General features: G+C 54.0%; 3 protein-coding genes and 1 pseudogene across 26 annotated transcripts in view; 1 reads left to right on the forward strand and 3 right to left on the reverse strand.

Annotated features, from left to right (window-relative positions):
• The window catches only part of ADAMTS13 (ADAM metallopeptidase with thrombospondin type 1 motif 13), a 40,358-nt gene extending 37,613 nt beyond the window's left edge, over positions 1-2,745 (reverse strand). For all 6 annotated transcript variants that reach the window (XM_081279873.1, XM_081279872.1, XM_081279871.1 and 3 more), the window contains exon 1: positions 1-2,745. In XM_081279873.1, the coding sequence (XP_081135999.1) occupies positions 1-117 (117 nt within the window). In that variant the 5' untranslated portion in view covers positions 118-2,745.
• LOC308641371 lies at positions 194-3,030 on the reverse strand (annotated as a pseudogene). The gene has a single exon. The product of its transcript is annotated as an uncharacterized misc_RNA (transcript).
• REXO4 (REX4 homolog, 3'-5' exonuclease) overlaps positions 3,013-19,883 on the forward strand; it is a 27,425-nt gene continuing 10,554 nt past the window's right edge. Inside the window, exons 1-8 of one of the 5 annotated variants that reach the window (XM_081279892.1) lie at positions 3,013-3,614; positions 5,176-5,525; positions 7,049-7,186; positions 7,435-7,628; positions 8,879-8,967; positions 11,023-11,097; positions 12,280-12,354; positions 13,658-14,810. In XM_081279892.1, coding sequence (XP_081136018.1) covers positions 3,162-3,614; positions 5,176-5,525; positions 7,049-7,186; positions 7,435-7,628; positions 8,879-8,967; positions 11,023-11,097; positions 12,280-12,354; positions 13,658-13,846 — 1,563 coding nt within the window. In that variant the 5' untranslated portion in view covers positions 3,013-3,161 and the 3' untranslated portion in view covers positions 13,847-14,810. The other 4 variants (XM_081279893.1, XM_081279894.1, XM_081279895.1 and 1 more) reach the window with 4 other exon arrangements.
• Positions 14,922-19,883, reverse strand: part of STKLD1 (serine/threonine kinase like domain containing 1) — a 19,030-nt gene continuing 14,068 nt past the window's right edge. For 9 of the 14 annotated variants that reach the window (XM_081279879.1, XM_081279885.1, XM_081279878.1 and 6 more), the window contains 8 exons: positions 19,751-19,867; positions 18,777-18,917; positions 17,878-18,006; positions 17,252-17,380; positions 17,045-17,173; positions 15,750-15,890; positions 15,431-15,510; positions 14,922-15,177 (listed from right to left, as the gene is read on the reverse strand). In XM_081279879.1, the coding sequence (XP_081136005.1) occupies positions 15,025-15,177; positions 15,431-15,510; positions 15,750-15,890; positions 17,045-17,173; positions 17,252-17,380; positions 17,878-18,006; positions 18,777-18,917; positions 19,751-19,867 (1,019 nt within the window). In that variant the 3' untranslated portion in view covers positions 14,922-15,024. Of the gene's footprint in view, positions 15,178-15,430; positions 15,511-15,749; positions 15,977-17,044; positions 17,381-17,877; positions 18,007-18,776; positions 18,918-19,750; positions 19,868-19,883 lie in introns of those variants that run through there. The other 5 variants (XM_081279877.1, XM_081279888.1, XM_081279887.1 and 2 more) reach the window with 5 other exon arrangements.

Consider the following 19,883-nt stretch of genomic DNA (forward strand, 5'->3'; position numbering starts at 1 on the left):
CTGCTGGAAATTGGAGAGTGCCAAGCAGCCCAGGACAAAGAAGGCACCAGCAAGGACTCCCCTGACGCCAGCCATGGACAGAGGCTGGCATCTCACCCAGGGGTGAAGCTGGCTCATCCTCAGGAAAGCCCCTGTGGCAGGAGGGGGCCCTGGTGACTCGGAATCTGGTCAGGATGGAATGTCAAGCTCTTGTGGTGGGCTGGGCGGGCTGGGCGGGACTCTAGGGAGCTTCCTCCCAGACAAGGCAGTGGGATGGGCAGTCGGCAGCTCCTCCTGCTGCAACCTGGCCTTGTTCTGGGACAGACCCCAACCTGGACCTGCACCAGGAGAGCCCCCCAGCCATGCACACCTGGCCTCCTGGGAGGGGGCTGGCTCCACGGTCCAGTCTGAAGAAGAGGGAGCTCTGAACCAGGGCACTGGAGACGGAGGCTTGCCTGGAATGCCAGGCCTTAGATAATTCCCTGGAGGTCTCCACCCTGGCTGACCAGAGGCTGCACAAAAGGCATCAGAGCTCTGCCCTGGCAGCTGGCCTCCCCACCCCACACCCGCTTCTCACACTCCCTCCTTTGCACCTGTCCTCTTCACCCAGAAGACTGTGGCCCTCCCTGTGCTACTCTTTTTTGGACATCTACACCCTTATGCCCTCACAACTACCTGCCCAGACTGCACCCATACCCCATGGGGAGAGTCACAGAGCAGGTACATAGCCCCACATCTCTGCACTCACCCTTGCAAACCCACCTAGCAACCCCAATGCATCTCCTGGGAAGGTCTTTAACATGCTCCAAAACACTCTTTGTGCTCCCCACCCCTCCTGCTCCCCATTACGGTTGATATACAAAAGGTATGGTTCCCAGCCTGTGGCAATATTGGGAGGTGGAGGAACCCTTGGAGGTGGAGTCTAGTGGGGAGAAATTAGGTCACTGGAGATGTGCCCCTGAAGGGAGTATGGGGGTCCTGGGGTCCCTTCCCCTCTCTTTTTCCTGCTCAGTCACCACCAGGTAAGCTGCCCCTTCCTGTACCATGCACTCCTATCTTCTGCCCATGTTTTAAAAGGTCAGATTTAAGTGCTCCTTCCACATACTTTGATCACAAATAATACTATTAAATTGATTGTCAGGGGCTGGGGTTGGGGCTACAGGGCTTGCCTCGCACGTGTGAGGCACTGGGTTCAATTCTCAGCACCACATATAAACAAATAAATAAAGGTCCACCAATAACTAATAAAATATTAAAAAATAAATACAAAAATAAATAAATTGATTGGCAACCCTTATCCTTATCCACAGGTCCTTTAGTAACCTCTCTCCTGACCTGGACCTAAAGAAAAACAGATCCTATGTTACATACAAATATGAGTATGTCACAATGAATCTATTATTATGTATGATTATAATGTGCCAATTAGTAAAGGGAGGAGAAAGAAAAACAGGTCCCAGAATACTGCTCAGCAAATAGATATTTCTGATTTATACCACAAGAATCTGATGTCTTCATTCACATGTCATACTCTCAATTAGTTCTCAATGTTACACCAACACAGTACTGTTTAAATTCACAACGCAGAACAATGAACACCCCCCCAAGGGAAATCAGTATAGATTTTTCATCAAAAACATCAGAAAACAATCCCTAGTAGAGAATGAAACTGAATTCAGGGCCCCCATCTGAAATGGAGAATGGCTTCCGCATGCTGAGAGTGGAGGGTGCATCCCCACCCCAGTCCTGACAGGTGCCAAAGATGGGAGCAGTAAGGGCCCCCTAATCTGCATACATGTGCTGCCTTTTGGCACTTCCCTGTCTCTTCTCCCTTAAAAGTTAAAATATCAGGGATTTCGGAGATAGAAGAAACTTAGTTTCAAATGTTCTATCTTTCTTCAAAGATGGCTCTGAATAAAACCTATTTTCCTGTCAATTTGACTCCAAATATTTCTAGAGCTGAAAGCAGTATGGCCTCTCCTCTTTCCTTCTGGGTGGTATTAGAGCCACCTGATAACAGTAATACTTAATATACCCCCACAAAGGGGGACTGCAAATAACCTCCTAGATCGTGTCTGTATGGCCTTTCCGTATATAAACACGACTGGCCCAGGTGAAGTCAGCTCGCTCCTCTTCAATGCCGGCACTCTACCATCTCTGTGTACTTCTTGCCTTCTCCAGATAAAAATCAATGTATGCCTCACTTTGACCTGTTCTTAAATCCCTTTCTGGAAAAATGTCAAGGACCCGCATGGCCTAAGTTGGGGTCCACCTCCCTGTGGGGACACCACTCCTGGGCTGGGGCTGTCTCCCTCTGGGGGTCCTCCCGAAACAGCAGCGTCCTCTTTATGCTTTGAATACAGCCCCTGCTCTCTGCCACCACGACTTATTTTTTAAATGAACGTGTTTCTCCCCGCTCCCCAAACTCGGGGCGTGGGGGGAGCGGGGTCACCCTTCTTCCCCATTCCAGGCAGACTTCCAGTTCTTGAGTACAAACCCACCACAGGAACGAAGCCCTTCAGACCTGGGGACGGCCCAGGAGTTCTCAGAAACTACTGGCTCCCAAGTGAACACGTGACTTCCAACTCCAACAGAGAACCGGGCCACGCAGCCTGGGAATCACCTCTGACCCCGTTCCCGTGACCGGCAGAACCACAGCCTCTGGGCCAGGAGTCCCGTTCTCTTTTGCTGGCAAAACAACATAACTTCTTTTTCCTTTTCCTCGAAACCGGGTCCTGGTGATTGGCTCGGGTTGGGGAGAGGGCAGGCTTCCGGCACCGCCAGGGCAGGGCCCGGACCCTCGCGGCGCCCACCCGACTCCTCGGGGGCGGCTGCAGCTCGGCGGGGCACCCCCGAGCCCCGGAGCCGAGCTGGCGTGCTGGTGACATCGCTCTCTGATAAGAACCTCAGAACCTGCGGGCCGCCTCGCAGCCCCAGGGCAGGGGACCCGTGAGCGCGGACCGGCTCGGGCTTCCCCGCGTCCTGTGCAGCGCTCGCCCGCCCCCTTCCGGCCGCTCCGGCGCGGTGCTGCGCGAGGGCGAGGCCCCCCATCCCTTCCGGTGTTCGCGTTTCTCAACTCCACCCCGGATCTCAGTGGGACCCCAGGCTCACCCTAACCGACCCTGGGTGGCTGACCCCCGGCGCCGCTCGCCAGGGCGCCGGCCCTATTTCCGGGCAAGAGAATGGTCCCTCCCCGCTCCCGGCCGTGCGGAACCAAAGGCGTACACCCGGTTTCCAGCGAGTCGCTAAGGGAAGAGCACTTCCAGGCGCTGGAACCCGCTGCTGAGGCCCGCCAGCCATGTGCTGCCGCTTCCGGGGTCGTTCGCGGGTCTTCTTCCGGGGCGGGGCCCGCACTCCGTGGCCTGGAGCTCGTTGCGCAGCTGCAGCTGCAGCAGCGGCGCGCGGGACGCACAGGGATGAAGGCGAAGGCGCTGGCCTCCGAGCGTGCCGCGAGCATCCTCGCCGCTCAGCCGGGTGCTGTCGGGAAGCTAGCGCGGAAGAGAAGCAAGAAGAGGTTCTGGAAGAGCAAAGCGCGAGAAGGAAGCAGCACGCCGGGAAGCGTCCCCAGAGTGGCCGTGGGGCGGCCTCCCAAGGCCCCCGAAGACTTTTCTCAAAACTGGAAGGCGCTGAGGGAGGTGAGACGGCGAGGGCCGATGCAGGCACCCCAAGGGTTTTGGTTGGGGCGTCGCAGAGCGCGGAACGGAGTGGCCGCAAAAAGCATCCTTACAGAGAGAGCCGTTGGCAGGAGAGGCCATCGGGAGGGACCGAGCGACCCTGTGGCTAGCCGGTGCCGGTGGCAGACCCGAGGTATAGAGGATTCCGCAACGCGGGCTTTGAAGGAGCTGGTCGTTAATGACAGCTGCCGTGGCTGTTAAGCTCCTGAGACGTGCTGACACCTGCCACAGGATCTGGGCTGTGTTCCTACCTACCCCGCTAACACCCGAGAGGCTTGTCTCCTTACAGCTGCAGTAAACGACCCAGGATTGCTGCTGGGCACAGGGCCTCACCCAGCAGGCCGACCCGGAAGGACTGTAGAGGTTGCCCTGTTCCGCTTTCAAGTCCTTAGTCACTTAGAATTAGCTGCTGTTACTGTCCCTGTTTCGCTCATGGGGAAATTGAGGCACACAGAGCTTAAGGGACCTGGCCTGAGGTCACACAGCTAGTAAATAGCAGAGCTGAGAGCCACATTTACAACATTCTTACTTGAGTTTGTGCTCTTCACTGTGACCAACCTTCAAACAGTTTTCTGGCTTGTATTTCATGGATCCTTGGTTAAAAAGAGGGAGAGGATAAAGAACTTCTTGAACCGAGACACTCTGCTTTGTATCTTAATGTGGATGTTCCAAATCATTTTTCTCTTTTGACACTAAGAACCTGTTACAGGCCCATGGGCAACCCCAGGGTTCTATATGATTTCCTAAGTACAGGTTTGTTCTCTTTCTTACAGGAAAGCAATCAAATGCATAGAAGGGTTGTTCACTATAGGGAAAACTGGTTTTTCTGTGATTTCTGCAAGGAAGTAAATCGTTTGGTCTTTAACTGTTATAGAAATAATAAAGTAGAAACCTACCTCATCCGCTCTCAACTGGCTGGCTGCCACGTGTCTTAACTGAGGACAACAGCCCAGAAGGGATTTGAGCACAAAGAGGAAATTGGGCTCCAAGACCTTGGAGCACCTCCTGCCACCCATTTGATAGCAGCTTTTCTTTCCATTGAACATGGCCCTCTGTCTTCCTGAGGCCCTGAACAGTAGCAAGCCTAGAGATGGTGTGAGGGAAATGTTGATTTGAGTCACAAGGGAATTAACCCTAAAATCAATTCCAAATTTATTCAAGTGAAAAAAACTGCCTGTCTCCTCTTCCCAGGCACTCGGTGAAGTGCTCTGTGAAGTTTAGTTGCTCAACAGGTTTTTAAAGTATAGAATGTTAGCTTGAAGTTTTGTAGGACTAGAAAAGTGGGTGTAAAATTATGCATTATATGAGAGAAGCAAAAAAAAAGGCATCTCTCCACTAGTGGCTTAGATAAGAATGGAAAAAGGATTTTCCAAACTATTCAGAGCCAGATCAGTGGTGCTGACCACAACATGTGTAGATGTGACGGACGTGCATTTATACATATGTGCATACATGTTTTTCAACATGGTCTATGTCATTCCAAATTAAAATGTGGCTTGTATTTTATTTTGGGTCCTATTAGCTGCTGAAGCAAACATCACAAACCCCAGAAAAGCCTGTTGTCTCTCAGATGGATCCAAAAAAGCAGCCTCACCTTAACCAACAGAACAGAAAAGAGACCTCAGCTAAAGTCAAGGGAGAGGAGATGCCAACAAAAAAAGACCAGGAGGCCACAGGGGGCTCTGTTCCCTCTGGATCTAGGAGGGAAAGGATTGTGCCAGTACCTCCCACAGAGGCCAAGGGAGCAGAGCATAAGAAAGGAGCCAAGAAAAGGACAAATGGTGACGTTTCTTTGAAACAAGGGAACATCAAGCATAAGAAGCGGAAAGCTAAGGAAGCAGCCGTGGCCTCAGCTCCAGCCCTGCCCACTGAGTAAGTACTGGCAGCTGTGGTGGTGCAGGCCTTCTGCCCCCTTTCTGCAACCATGCCTGGCCCCGTCCTCACCACTGAGGACAGAGGTGCTGAGGCCTGTCTCCCTAGGGACAGAGGCCACTGGCCAGGTGCCTCCAACACCATAGCCTGATGCTTGTTTCCTACTTGCCTGCTTTTTGCCTCTTCCCCAGAGTGTAGGTGTGATGAAGGCAGAGCTTGTTTCAGGGTCGCCACCATGTCTCCAGGGTCTAGCACAGAGCTCTGTGCTTAGTGAGCACCAACAAAGCCCTGTAGCGTGAGCAAGCGTGGAGCCAGGCAGACCTGTATGCAAGGCCCATTTCTGCTTCTCACCAGTAGGACAGTGTGGATGGACTCTTGGCATCCCCTTGCCTCTGTGTGGCCATCTGTGGAGTCCAAGGAGACCTAGGTATAGCATGTTCGGCTCATTGCTGGTGACCACTCAGTAAGCACTGTGGTGATCACCTGGAGGGGACATGCTTGTGAGCCAGAGGCTGACTTGGTGTTGCCTGGGTGCTGAAGGTCAGGGAATCGGCATGTGGGCACCTCCTGTGCTGTGCCAGGCAGGCTGCCTGCAGTGGAGCTGTCATCAAGGTCCTTCCCTCTGGAGGTTGATAGTAAGCAGGGGACACAAGCCGTTTAGTAATGAGTATGCTCAGGGTGGACCAAGTGAGGGAGAAGGGGACAGGCACACAACAAGAGGGAAGGGCATCCAGTGGAGTCAGGAGGAGCCTTTCTAAGGGATGGCGTCGAAGCAGAGCCTGAGGACTGGAGTGCAGTAGGCAGGCACACGAGCAGACCACGGTGGGGGTCTGTGTGTACTCTGCCCTGGTGCCCGTCTGTGTATCCTGGTCACTGGATGGTGAGCCTGTTACTTGTGTAATTAGAAAGAAAATGGCAGCCATCATCCTGCTGACAGGGAACTATCTGTTTCTGTTTGATGTTCTTTGGGTTTTTCTGCTTCGTGAATCTTGAGTAGTGAGCATATTTGCTAATTAAAAGAAAGGTGGGGGGCTGGGGATGTGGCTCAAGTGGTAGCGCGCTCGCCTGGCATGCGTGCGGCCCGGGTTCGATCCTCAGCACCACATACAAACAAAGATGTTGTGCCCGCCGAAAACTAAAAAATAAAGATTAAAAAATTCTCTCTCTCTCTCTCTCTCTCTCTGTCTCTCACTCTCTCTTTAAAAAAAAAAAAAACTGTCTTTAAAAAAAAAAAAGAAAGAAAAAAGAAAGGTGGGGCTGGAGTTGTGGCTTAGTGGTAGAGCGCTTGCCTAGCATGTATGAGGCCCTGAGTTCAATCCTCAGCACCACATATAAGTAAATAAAATAAAGATAAAAGAAAGGAGTTGGAAGGAAAGGTCACGATGATTCAAACAGTAGGCACAGCCAGGCCAGTGTTTGTAGGAGGAACAGTCTCCACCATACTTGAGCCCACCTACACCCCAAGTCTCTCCCCAACAGCCAGACCTTTCTGGTGGTCACCTGCTTTTGTCTTTGTCTTTTAGGGAAGACATCTGGTTTGATGATGTTGATCCAGCAGATATCGAAGCTGCTATAGGCCCAGAGGCAGCCAGGATAGCAAGGAGGCAGCTGGGCCAGAGGGAGAGCAGCACCACCCTGGTGAAGGAACAGGCCTTCCATGGGTATGCGTGGCTGGGGGCTGGGGCAGCTGGGGATTTCCAGACTTCTGGGGTGTAAGCTCTTCAGGGCAGAGGGTCCCTTCCTCTGGTTGAATGGAGCAAGCACCACCCAGGACCCTGCTGAGAACTGGTGTGGCACAGCATGTCACGGGTGTGCAGCATTGATGCAGGGCCTCACCCAGGCTCCCTCAGGGTCTGGCCTGCATCCTGGGCTGCAGGGCCTGTTACACTTGAGCCTCTGGTTCCCTCAGCCTGACAAGAGCCTTGGCCCTGGATTGTGAGATGGTGGGCGTGGGCCCCAAGGGGGAGGAGAGCATCGTGGCCCGCGTGTCCCTCGTGAACCAGTATGGGAAGTGCGTTTATGACAAGTACGTGAAGCCCACCGAGCCCGTGACAGACTACAGGACAGCGGTCAGTGGGATTCGGCCCGAGAAGCTCAAGCAGGGTATGGCACCCACAGTGCAGGAGCTCTGGGGAGCAGCACCTATGTTCTCTTCTCTGCCCCTGCTGCCCTAGTTTGTTCGGGGCACTCGGCATCCTGTGTGCTGTGCCCGGGGGTGGTTGCCTTCCAGGAGGAACAGTGTGTTCCCGTGGCTTCCCTGCCCTTTCTTCCTTTGCTTTGGTGTCCCCCCCCACCTATTAAAAAACAGGGTGGTTCTAGAATTGCTTTGTGCTGTGTGCAGTGGGGACTGAGATAGTGTGTTGGGGATCAGGAAAGAGGCCATTGGGAGCTTTGGGGATAGGATCTCGGGGACAGATCACAGGGTCCCTTTGGGAAGCACTGGGAAGGCAGTGAGAAGCCTGGTCTAGCCTCTATTTTAATAGGCTTCCTATGGGTGACATTCAGAATGGGTAGTCAGCTGGTGGTGAGCAGAGGGGAGATGACTGTAAGGTGACCAGAAGCACTCCAACCCTGGATATAGCAGAGACCAAGTCTGCATGTGATGTGATAGCGGGCATCACCTGGGAGGCTCTAATACTTGCTACCTGAAGAAACCTGGTGGTCATCATCAGGGTCCTGGGCCATGTGGCCTTTCTGCACACTGCCTGTCTTCTTCTCCTAGGCATATGGCCATCAAGATGGCCCTGCCACTACTCAGAACCCTAGACTGACCAGCATCTCCTGATTTCAGTTCCTGGAGGGAAGCTGGTCTGATCAGCTCTGGCCGGGACTGGGCAGTCAGATGGTGCAAGCATCTGACTTCTGATGGGATTGGGGGTAAGGGTGGGAGAGGTCTCTCCTGGGTGGAGTGGGGGTAGGTGGTCCTTGAAGGGTGCCTGCGACGAGGGAGCAGATGGAGCTGCCTTCCGAGCCCAGGATCTAGGGCAGCAAAGCTTCTGCTGTCCATGGTACGGTCTTCCTTTTATTTCTACCTGGAAAACCACAGCACTTGAGCCTGACAATTGGTTACTGCAGGAAGCTGACTGCACTGTCAGATGCCTCTGAGAGTCTTGGTGCTTATGAACTCTCCTGTGGGCCGAGATGGGAGCAGGTAGTGGGAGGGAGCCCAAGACATCTACGCCCGTAGGTCCTTCATGGCTTCTCCACGCCCAGGCCCACCAGAACCTCTGAGGCTTCCAGTTGCATGGCATTGAGGACTTGGCCTGTTAGCTTTGGTCTGGTCAGGGGTAGCATTGAGCACCCCTGGCAGTGGTTTATGTTGCCACAACTCACTTCTCTGTTTTGATTTTCAGGAGAAGAGCTTGAGGTTGTGCAGAGGGAAGTGGCAGAAATGCTCAAGGGCAGAATCCTGGTGGGGCACGCGCTTCACAATGATTTAAAGGTGCTGGGTTCTGACCTCCTGGGGACATAGGGCCCACTCTCTCTCGTGTGTGCAGCATTTACCTTCTCATGTCTGTCTCTAGAAGTATTGTTATGGGACTTGTTATTTTTGAATTTGTCCCATGACCCCACATTGGGAATACTTGGATGCTGCTTATTTGGTTCTCAGGATGTCAGGAGGTGTGTGGCACTTGTTTTGAGAACCACAAGCTACAGTGGGACTCCAGTGCCTGAGGGGCTGATATCCTGCCCTAAGGAAAAGAAGGGGCTCTGGCCACAGGACACACAGGGTACCTTTCGTGGGATACCTGACTGAGCTGGGGGAAGGCCTGATGACTGGTTGTCCACCTGTGACCAGGGTCCTTTGCACAGAAACTTGTTTATGCAGCAGACAACCCTTGGCCCTCATCTGACTTTGTGGTGGGTACTGAGCATCTCTGATGCTAGGAGCCTGGCCTTGTGTTTTCCCCAGCATTCTGGGAAAAACCCAGCTGGGCATAGGGCATGGGTCACTTTCAGTTGGTGAGCAAATGCTTGAATGGTTCAAAGGAAGCAGAGGGAGCTGGGTACAATGGCACATGCCTATATTCCCAGGGGCTTGAGAGGCAGGCAGGAGGATCACAAGTTCAAAACCAGCCTCAACAACTTAGCGAAACCCTGTCTCAAAAGATAAAAGGGGTTGGGGATACAGCTTTGTGGTTAAGCGCCCCTGGATTCAATCCCCAGTACCAAAAAGAAAACGGAAGCCAAGGGAAAGCAAGAGCCTGGGCTGCCAGCAGGAGAGATGCCTGTGGACTCTTGCCATGGCCACCAGCACAGGCTTCCAGTATAGTGTTCTGAGGTCCAGGCAGCAGCCTCCTGTGCCATCCCTACACTCTGTGAGGGGAGGGGGGGGGTCCTCAATTAACCCTTTACAGAACAGTGGAGGCTTGTGCTGCTGAGCTTCAGTGAGCTTGAGAACATTCCCAGGTGTGACACCTGTTGCAGACCCAGGTGCCCTGTCCCTTTCTGCTGCCTCTTCAGCTGCCCTGTATGCGGGGAAGGGACGAGGGCCTCCTCTGGCAGTCATTCCAGCTGGATTCACCTCCTTCCCAGGTGGCCAGTGTGGGGCCAACTTGGTGGGAGTGGGTGGTTCCTTAGGGCATGTGGCCTCGGCCTCTGTTCCTTAGGGTCCTGCAGATTAGAACCCTGTGGGCAGACAGAATGGACATTATCCTTCCTGGATGTGTTGCTGCAGCTGATCAATGTCCCATGGATATCTAGCAGCCTCAGGCTTTTCAGGAACCTTGGTGGTGGTTTAAAGTTTCCTCTTAAATGTTTGGGGCTCAGAGAGAGATTAGTGGTAGACCACATGCTTAGCAATACAAGGACTGGGTTCAATCCCCAGCACCAAAATGGTAAAAAAAATAAATAAAATAAATGTTCAACTGTTGGGAGCTAACCAAAGACCTGGGTGCAGTGGTGTACCCTGTTAATCCCAGTGACTTGGGAGGCTAAAGCAGGAGGATTGCAAGTTGGAGGCCAGCCCCAGCAACTTAATGAGGCCTTTTCCCATAAAACAAATAAATAGGGCTGGAGTTGTAGCTCAGTGGTAGAGCACTTGCCTTGCACATGTGAGGCTCTGGGTTCCATCCTCAGCACCACGTAAAAACAAATAAAGATATTGTGTCCATATACAACTAAAAAAAATAATAAATTTTAAAAAGACGAAGAAGCAAATAAATAGATAAATAAAAGGGCTGGTGATGTAGCTCAGTGGTTGAGTACTTGAACATCCCCAGCATCAAAAAAAAGTCATTTTCCCACTTGTGTGTGGAATCACCTTCAGAGACTGCCACAGGTGACAGGAGGGCCACTGATTCAGGGAACTGGGCTGAAATCACAGGATGAGCTATTGAAATCTTTTTAGTTTCCTGGTATGTAGAACCAGCTCAAATGCTGTTTCCTAATGACTCTCTTTCCTCTGCTTCCTTGATTTCAGGAATTTTGTTAAGGTGGTGGGAAAAAGAGGTTCCATTACTACACCTTGAAACTGCTTGTCACTGTTTTCTTCTAGGTGCTGTTTCTTGATCATCCAAAAAAGAAAATCCGGGACACCCAGAAATACAAACCTTTCAAGAGTCAAGTAAAGGTACTTAAAATGAGTGTGGCTTCTGTCAGATGTTTTCACTCTGCTCCCTGGTAGCTGACTTACTGGTTAAAATGTTTTTTGTTTTTACTTTTTTTTTCTTTCTGTTTTTATATCTTTATTGTATATTCCCCAAAGTGAGATGTACATACCTCTAATGATTTTAGGTGGTTCACAAATAAACATTTACAAATTGTATTAAGAAAAATAAAACTAGCCTTTAAGACTTATGATTTCACAGATTTAAGGTTTGTTTTTACTTTTAACCTTTGAAAAGATTCTTAAAAAGAACAAGTAGGGGGCTGGGGCTGTAGCTCAGCAGCAGAGTGCTTGCCTAGCATACGTGAAGCACTGGTTCAATCCTCAGCACCACATAAAAATAAACAAAATAAAGGCATTCTGTCCATCTACAACTACAAAAGAAAAAAAAGTAGGGCGGGCATGGAGGTACACGCCTGTAATCCCAGCAGCTCAGGAGGCTGAGGCAGGAAAATAGTAAGTTCAAGGTCAGCCTCAGCAACTTAGTGAGGCCCTAATAACTTAGTGAGACCCTGTCTCTAAATAAAAAATTAAAAGGGCTGTGGGTGTACTTCAGTGATTAAGCACACCTGGGTTCAATCCACTATACCACCCTCCAAAAAGAACAAGCTGGGGCTGGGGACGTGGTCAGGGTGGAGCCTGCCTAAGGTACAAGGCCCTGTGTTCCTTCCCCAGCACTCAAAGAAAAGGTAGAATCTGTTCATTGCCAACCTTGAAAACAAGTGTGAGGGGGGCAAGTCCTCCACACACTCGTCCCAAGGCAGGTCCCCGGGTAGGTGCTCACTGCCCTATAGGGTGCCAAGGGAGAGATGGTGCCACTGGGAAGCAGCAGGGGCTGAGGATGGAAACAGATGTTAGCCCCTTTCTTCCCCCAGTGCTGGGGATGGAACCATGGAACCTTCACATGCTAGGAAAGTGCTCTGCCACTGAGCCACACCCCAGCCTGGCATTGCCTTTAAGATTGCCTTGTGTGTGGTGGGGGGGGGGGGGTCACCAGCCTGTCCTAGCTGGTGGCTGCTGCCCTCAATGCCTCTGGCACTCCCAGTGAAGGGTGGACTTGGTAGCCATCTCCTCCCTACTGGGGAGGCACCCTCCTGAACAGAGGCAGCCACCCTGCACACTGTGCTCTCTCCTTTCCCTTTGCAGAGTGGAAGGCCATCTCTGAAACTACTTTCTGAGAAAATCCTGGGCATCAGGGTCCAGCAGGCAGAGCACTGTTCGGTAAGTGTCCCTAGGTGACAGTCCTTGGGTTTGGGAGCTGTCTCTGATCTTGAAACTCAAGCACGTGTCACCTGACAGCAGACACAGGAGAGATGGGGCCTGGACAGCTTCGTTAGGAGGCTGTTAATTTAAAACAAATGAAACAGCAAAGCATGCTTATGATGTGTTAAGTCTTCAGCGTTTATATCTAGTTAACACTCAAAAAATACTGAATGTAAACACTTGGAAGTTCAGCAATCAGATCAAAGGTGGTGTTAATCCATTTTCTGTTTTTGAGATGGAATTCCCAAAGCTGGGTATTTTATAAAGAAAAGGAGCTAATAACTCATGGTTCTAGAGCTCAAGGTCATGGCACTGTCATCAGCTCTGGCAAAGGCCTCATCTCATGGCAGATGTAGTGCAATGGCAGGAGCCTATGGGAGAGTCACATCCAGTACAGGAAAGGGGGGTGGGGGTGTCTTTTATTTATTTATTTTTTTTAGCTATAGATGAACATAGAGTATCTTTATTTTTATGAGGTGCTGAGGTTTGAACCCAGTATCTCATACATGCAAGGCAAGTGCTTTCCCATTGAGCTACAGCCCCAACCCTGGAGGGTATCTTTTTATAGCAACACTTTGACGACAGTTAACTGAGGCCCAAGAACTGCTTCAGGCCTCCCAAGGGCTCTCCCCAGTGACCCCACTGGCCCACTCTCACGGGTCTGCTACCTGCATGCTGCCTCATGGAGGACCTTGGGGGCAAGGAACATCCAAACCATAGTCAGTGGCCCAGGCCCCCTGCCCTCCTGACCAGGATGGTCTCTTGCCTGCAGTGTGGCGTGCAGCTCTCTGGGCTCTTGTGCCGCAGGGCAGAGACCCCAGCCCACTGTTGGTTACTCTGTATCCCTGATGTCTGCTGAACCTTAAAGGGCAGTGCTCACCCCTTCATCCCTCTGAGTTTCCTTTCCTTCTGTAGATAGGTCACAGAACTGCAGGGTGGGTGGTGGGTGGGTGACCACTCCACGTCTTTTTCCCATCTTACAGAGGTCTCCTGCGAAGTGTGTGCTTCACTGGGCTGCACATCCCCAGCACAGGGGCTGGCCTGAAGGGCTCAGGATGAGCAAGGGTGTGCAAGGGCAGAAAGTCAGGGGTGTGTCCTAGGCACAGCCAGGAGGGGGTGGCAGGTTGGGGGTGCCTGGTGGTTCCACTGTCTGCTGACCTCCAGAGGAAGGATGGGACATCTGGGCTGCCCCTGAAGACCTGACTGGCCTGGGTGCTCAGCTCCTTCCTCTGAGGAGGCCACTGCCTCTCCATTGTTGTAGGTGAGGGGTTCACTGATGGTGGGTGGCTCTGTGTGTCACAGTCACCACTGGCATGAGTGCTCCTTCCAGATCCAGGATGCCCAGGCAGCAATGAGGCTCTACGTCATGGTGAAGAGGGAGTGGGAGAACACTGCAGGAGACAGGCACCCCCCGGCCTCTGCCCCAGACAGCTGCAATGAGAACTCCTAGCCTGCTACCTGTTGCCGCCGCCCCACCCTCCATCCTGTCAAGCACCTCCGTCCAGTGGCAGTGGGGACCAAATCATGGGACCAGTGGAATCGCTCCAAAGTGGGTCAGGGGTGAATTGTGTTCAAAGCCAGAACCATGGAGCTTCCTTCTCCCTCTGGCCTCTGCTCTTCTACTGCATCTGGGTGTTTAGGGCAGGATGAACAGGGGTGTGCGAGGGCAAGAAGTCAGGTGTGTATCCTAGGCACAGCCAGGAAGTGGTAGCAGGTTGGGGTTGCCTAGTGGCTCTACTGTCTGTTGACCTCCAGAGGAAGAATGGGATGTCTGGGCTGCCCCTGAAGACCTGACTGCCCTGGGTGCTCAGCTCCTTCCTCGGGGGAGGCCACTGCCTCTCCATCGTTGTGGGTGATGGATATAGGCTTTGTTGGCCCCAGTTCAAACCCTGTCTGCAGGTGGCTGCTGACTGCAGCTGAGTAGCACAGCAGCTGCCCCACCAGGACTTGCCTGAGGCCATTGGACATGGAGAAGGGCTTCCTGGAGGTGGGGTCCTGTTTTTCACTTGTTTACCTCAGTTGGCCAGCATCCAGCAGACGCTTCTCCCCACGGCCAGTCATGTGAGACTCGGGACACACTTTTCTATTCCTGAAGCTCCCTGCCAACCTTGGGCAGCCAAGCTGGCCAGTCTGTGAGCACCTGTGGGCCAGCCTGCGGTCTTCAGGACAGGCTCGGGTCTGAGGATCTCTGGGAACTGATCAGGAGTGGAGTGCACCAAGCCCAGGGTTTCATCAGGCCGTCTGATAGCTGTGTGGACAGTGTGCACCCACAGAGGACATTGCTGGCACAGAAGCAGATGCTCACCTCACATGGAGCTTGTGGGGCTGGGTTGGCTCAGTAGTGGGCACTCACCTCCCCTGCGTGGGCCAGGCCTGCCCCAGCACCATGTAACAATAAACAAATGAAGCTTATGGAGGGTAGTTCCTTCCCCTCAGCTAGAACCCTCAAGTCCTGCAGACTGTGCCACCAAGCACCACCATGACCTGCCACTTCTATACCAGCAGTGACTCGGACATACCTGGAACCAGCCTTGGGCCTCTTTATTAGTTACTGGGCATAGCGGGACGTGCATACTGGTCCCTAACGTCCTCCTCCCCACTTACACCTAGGACAGGAAGGCAGGTGCTTCAGGGCAGGTGGGGGCGGCCTTCCAGAAGAAAGGGGACCTTAGGAGCAGCTGCTTCCTCCCCGACAGCAGCTCCAAGCAGCTTCCTTTCCTGGGAGCTGTGCAGTGCAGCCTCCAGACTCAGGGACACTTTCTCTGCATAAGAGACCAGCTCCTGGAAGGGATAGGCAGGTTCCTCTTGGAGGGTTTGGGGTCGGAGCCATTAACTGATGAAATCCACCAATTTGTGAAACCCTCTGGTCACCCCTGGGTTGACTGGCCCAGTCCCAAAGATGGAGTAATAGGCAGGGAAGTGTCGCTGAAGTCTGCCCACAGCACTCAGAGCCTGCTCCATGTAAACATGCCCAGCCCATGTCCCCAGGCGTAGGGGCTTGGCCTAGTTTGCTGAAGGCCCTCCTGTCACTCACCAGGCTGGAGGTGAAGCGCCCCTGGATCTCTCTGACCAGAGCCCTGATGCCACTGGACTCCAGCTCTGGCAGGATTTCCTCTGGTGGAACAAAAAGGGTACTGAGACCCAGAGCCCAGCCAGAGGGCAAGGCAGGGTCCCAGTGCCACTTAGGGCATGGGCAGAGTGCCACCCTGGGTTCCATAGTTAATACATTGTCCTGGGCTGTAGCTATGCCCTGTGCAGGGGTGCCAGGTGAGTGGAAAGTTTGGGGCCGTCTCTGTGGGGCTCCTTCCCTCCCCCCTGACCACTGTTCCCAGGTAGGGCAAGGGGGTCCTCACTGTAGGAGGAAAGGTGGGCCAGCAGCATGCAGAGGTTCTCCACCACCTCAGGGTCATCCTTGTACAGCTGATAGGTCTCCTGCAGGAGGGTGAGGCCACTGCCACCATCCTGTGGCATCACCACCCGGAAAGCTGCCAGCTCTGGGGAAGAGGAGGTGACAGGGTTCCCAATCTAGTGCTGGCACTGTGCTTTTGGTCTTGGGACAGTTCCTCAGCTCAAGGTTCCCCTGAGAGATGGGTAATGATGATACTGGTTTCATGGGTTGCTGGGAGAACTCAACATTGGGCCCCATCCCCGTCCCAAGCTCTGGGCTCTGCTGGCTCCATTTTCCCACAGTGCAGCTTTGCACCCACAGCAAAAGCCCTGCTCCTGCTGGCCCGTGTACTCCCTTCCCTAGGGAGGCAGGCCCAGAGGCATATGCTGGTGCAAGTTTCACCAGGCCAGGTGGTGGGGCTGCAACTCACCCGGCCTGGCTCAGGTCCTGCTCCCTTGGTGGAGACCATGTCCCTTTTTCCCCCAGGGCCTTGACCTCCCCAGCTGTCCCTAGAAGGAGTTGACAGCTAACCTGTGGTAGGCTGCTGGTGGGACCTGAGGCCCAGGCATTGCTCTGACCAGGAGGAAAGGCCACTCCACCTCCAGGCCCCAGCTGAGAGGCATACAGGAGTCTGACCAGCTCTGCTCCCCATCCAGGTGGCCCACCCACCCTGCTAGAGTTGGCATGGGACCTCAGAGGGGCTGAGCCTTTCCCACACAGGTTGCTGAGCATGGGGTTTCCAGGACAGGACAGGAGGAGACAGCCCCCGCTCCCCCTAGGAGGCCCCATCATCTTGGGCAGCCCAGTAGACTGGCATGGCCAGAAGAGCCAGGTGAGGAGCCGGAAGTCCTCCCCAAGGGCGTAGTTACTGCTCTAAGGAAGGCCACACAGCACAGAGGCCTCGGCCCCACCATGTGCCTCTGGTGACTGTCCAGTCCCCAGACCCCAAGTGCCCTCTGCGAGGGATAACTGCCAGTCTCAGCATGGGGCCTGGCGCAAGGCACTAAATAGAGCCAGGGTTTGTGCTTAGGAATTGGAGACAGACCTGTAAGCTGAGAGCCTGCATGGACCCACAGGGGGTGGACAGGGAAGGGAGATAACAGGCAGCATTAAGCAAAAGGCAGAGGCTGCCTGTTGTGTGCAGCCTCGGTGGCACCTCCTCAATGATGTGACTGAGTCATTTTGTTCCTCCTGTTTTGGTTGTGGGCAGCTGTAGACATTACTGATCAGGGCTGATTTCTGCCCTAACGTTGGGCTCACCTGACACCTTGGCAAGGCTGGCCAGCCCTCGGTAGGCATTATTCACCAGCAGGACTCTTTCCTGGCTCAGCCGGATGCTTTGCAAAAGCAGCTCCACCACCTTCTCAAACTGCCACTCACTCATGCAGCCTGCAGAGGACAGGGACCTGGTTGCCCTGTGTCCAGGGCTGCCCTCCCCACTCACTCTCAAGGGCCTGAGCTCCTCACCCAGCAACGACAGCAGCCAGAACACCGCACAGCCTGCCTCAGCTATTTCTGCATCTGTGGGGTGGGTGTCCAGCACCTGGATGACCAGGGCTGGGATCTTCACCACAGGGTCTTTGTTCACAATGACAGCTGGATCCAAGACAGGGGTGGGGGACACCCAGGCATTGGGTGTGTGCATGAGGGCCTACTATATACACGCCCCACCTGCTGCTCCCACCCACCAAGCAGGGCAGAAACGTAAGAGGACAGATGGAGGGTGGGGGCCTCCTTGCCGATGAGTCTGGAGGGGACTCTGGCACCTTGGGGACAGTGGGGTCTCAGGTTTCCCCAGCTTGCCATGGCTTGGAGCACTGTTCTCTGGAGTACCAAGGTGAGACCTTGGAGAGGGGGCAGTGCAGGCCTAGGGGCCCCTATTCTGCATTGAAAATCAGGATAAGGCATCCAACTCTCTGGCTGATCTCTGGTGCCAGGGACTGCCCACTGGACAGGACACACTGGGCTCCCTCCCCTCCCACTCTTCTTGCCAGTCTCCCTTTAGTGGCCAAGGTCACTCTCACATGTTCAAGAGACAGAAGGCAGAGTCTCCTGGGAGTCAGGCAGTGGGAGCCTGAGAAGGAGGGCCTCACCATCCACCAGGAGGGACCAGAGCAGGCCCAAGGCACTGAAGCAGATGTCCCTGTCCTTGGAGAATCTGTGCAGGTGCTCCAGGATGAGCTCAAACAGCCCCGCCTTCTGTAGTTCCTCGGAGACCTGCACTGTGGGAGAGAGGGAGGCCCTTCCAGCAGGCCTTCCCAGAGCACTGCTGCCCTGGATTCCCAGGTGCTGTGCATTTCCTGGGCCGCCACTCAGCACCTCCCACCTATGACTAGGCTGAGTCCCATGGCTGTAACTCCTCAGCCCAGAGCCCAGCCTGCCTTCCTAGGTCAGCTGTAGCCTTTCCCAGCACACAGCCTGCCTGGTCATCGTGTGATGCCTATTCCTGGGCCTCTCACTTCACAGAGTGGATCAGTGAAGGATGACAGGTCATCAGGTCTGGAGTGGTGGGCTCATACTGGGTCTCAGCTCTGCCCCACCATAGGACCTGACAGGTGTCCTTGGGCTCTCAGGAGCCCTGGCTTCCCCTGGGAGGACAATGCCCACCTGTGAGCGGGCTAGGAGGAAGGAACGGGTGTTACCTGGTCCCAGGGGAGCCTGGTGAGGACCTCTCATCCACTGGGGCATAGCCTGGTTGCCTGCTGCCCCCCTGACCATGGGCACAGAGCATGTGAATGTGAAATGCATACGTGCAAGGCCTGTGGCCAAACTTGGCATGTAGTCTGCCTGTGAAAGTGGAGCCTGGCCTCCAGAGCACAGAAAAACCACCAGCATGGGAGCAGAGCCTCTGCCGACCATGTGGCGTGCTATCTCAGCAGCAGGCCCTGTGCCACCTCTGTCTGTGTCCAAGCTGGCCCTCCACAGCTTGTGCTCTGCAGCCTGGCTTCCTAGAGTGTGCAGGAGGCAAGGCAGGAAGGGCCGGCACACCCACCCTGGCTAGAGATTATGGTGAGCAGGCTGTAGCCCTGGGTGATGAGTTGCTCCGAGTCTGAGTGGCTCCGCATGATGCTCAGCAGGGAGCAGATGATGGAGATATCCCATGGCACCTGGGCTTCTGCATCCTGCACCAGCACTGCACAGGCCACAGAAGGAACCTGGGTTAACCCCACAGCTGAGGATGCGGGGGACAGCAAGGCACACATATCCTCCCTGCCTGGCTTGGGGACAGCACTTTTTTTTTTTTTTTTAAAGGAAACTGAGGTCTGCCTTGTTCTCCAGCATGGAGCAGGTGTCCATAAACCTAAGGCCCTTGCACTGCCAGTCTGTGGCACCTCAGGCTGGTGCTGGCTTCCAAGAGCTTGCTGAATCTGTGGCAAAGGGGCAGAGTAAACAACACAATTCAGGACTGGGGCTCAGCTCAGGGGAAGAACGCTTGCCACCATGAGCAAGGGCTCGGCTTCCAGCACCACAAAGGCAAACAAAAGGACACAGTCTGAATGAATGGCACATGGGAGTGAAACCCTCAACATTTAAACCAGAGAGTTTAGGTAGATAGGTAGTTGTAAGAACTGAAGTCAGTTGAACCTGTTCTTCATGATCCAGAGAGCTGCGGGGAGGACCCCATCCTGTCCAGCACCTTCTTGAATAGCTGGGAAAGCAGCAAGAGGGACAGGTGCTTGCCCAGGGGCACAACAGTGTAGCCCACATCTCCAGACTCCTGGCCTGTGGCCTGTTGTCCCAGGAAGGGGTCAGATGACAGGATGGGGTCCTCTGAGCTGCCCCAGGAGGGTGGGTTGTACCTCCAGGAGAGGCTTGTAAGAGGGCAGCAGAGGTGGCGGCACGGGCAGCAGGGGACGGCACTGACCTGCTGCCCAAGGGTTTGAGCTGTTGAGAGAGCCACACACCCAGGGGTAACTGGTGTGGGCTGGAAGCACCAGGAGTGTCCCCAGCCTGCCCTGCACCCACCATGGCTCAGGATGCGCAGTAGCAGGGAGCAGGCACAAAGCTGCAGGTCAAGGATCCTCTCATGCAGCTTCATAGCGGTGACCACCACCTCCACCAGCCCCATGGGCCACGGCAGCCCTGGTGAGGTAGGAGG

The sequence above is a fragment of the Spermophilus citellus genome (assembly GCF_964194105.1).
Source record: "Spermophilus citellus genome assembly, chromosome: 2".
NCBI lineage: Eukaryota > Metazoa > Chordata > Mammalia > Rodentia > Sciuridae > Spermophilus > Spermophilus citellus.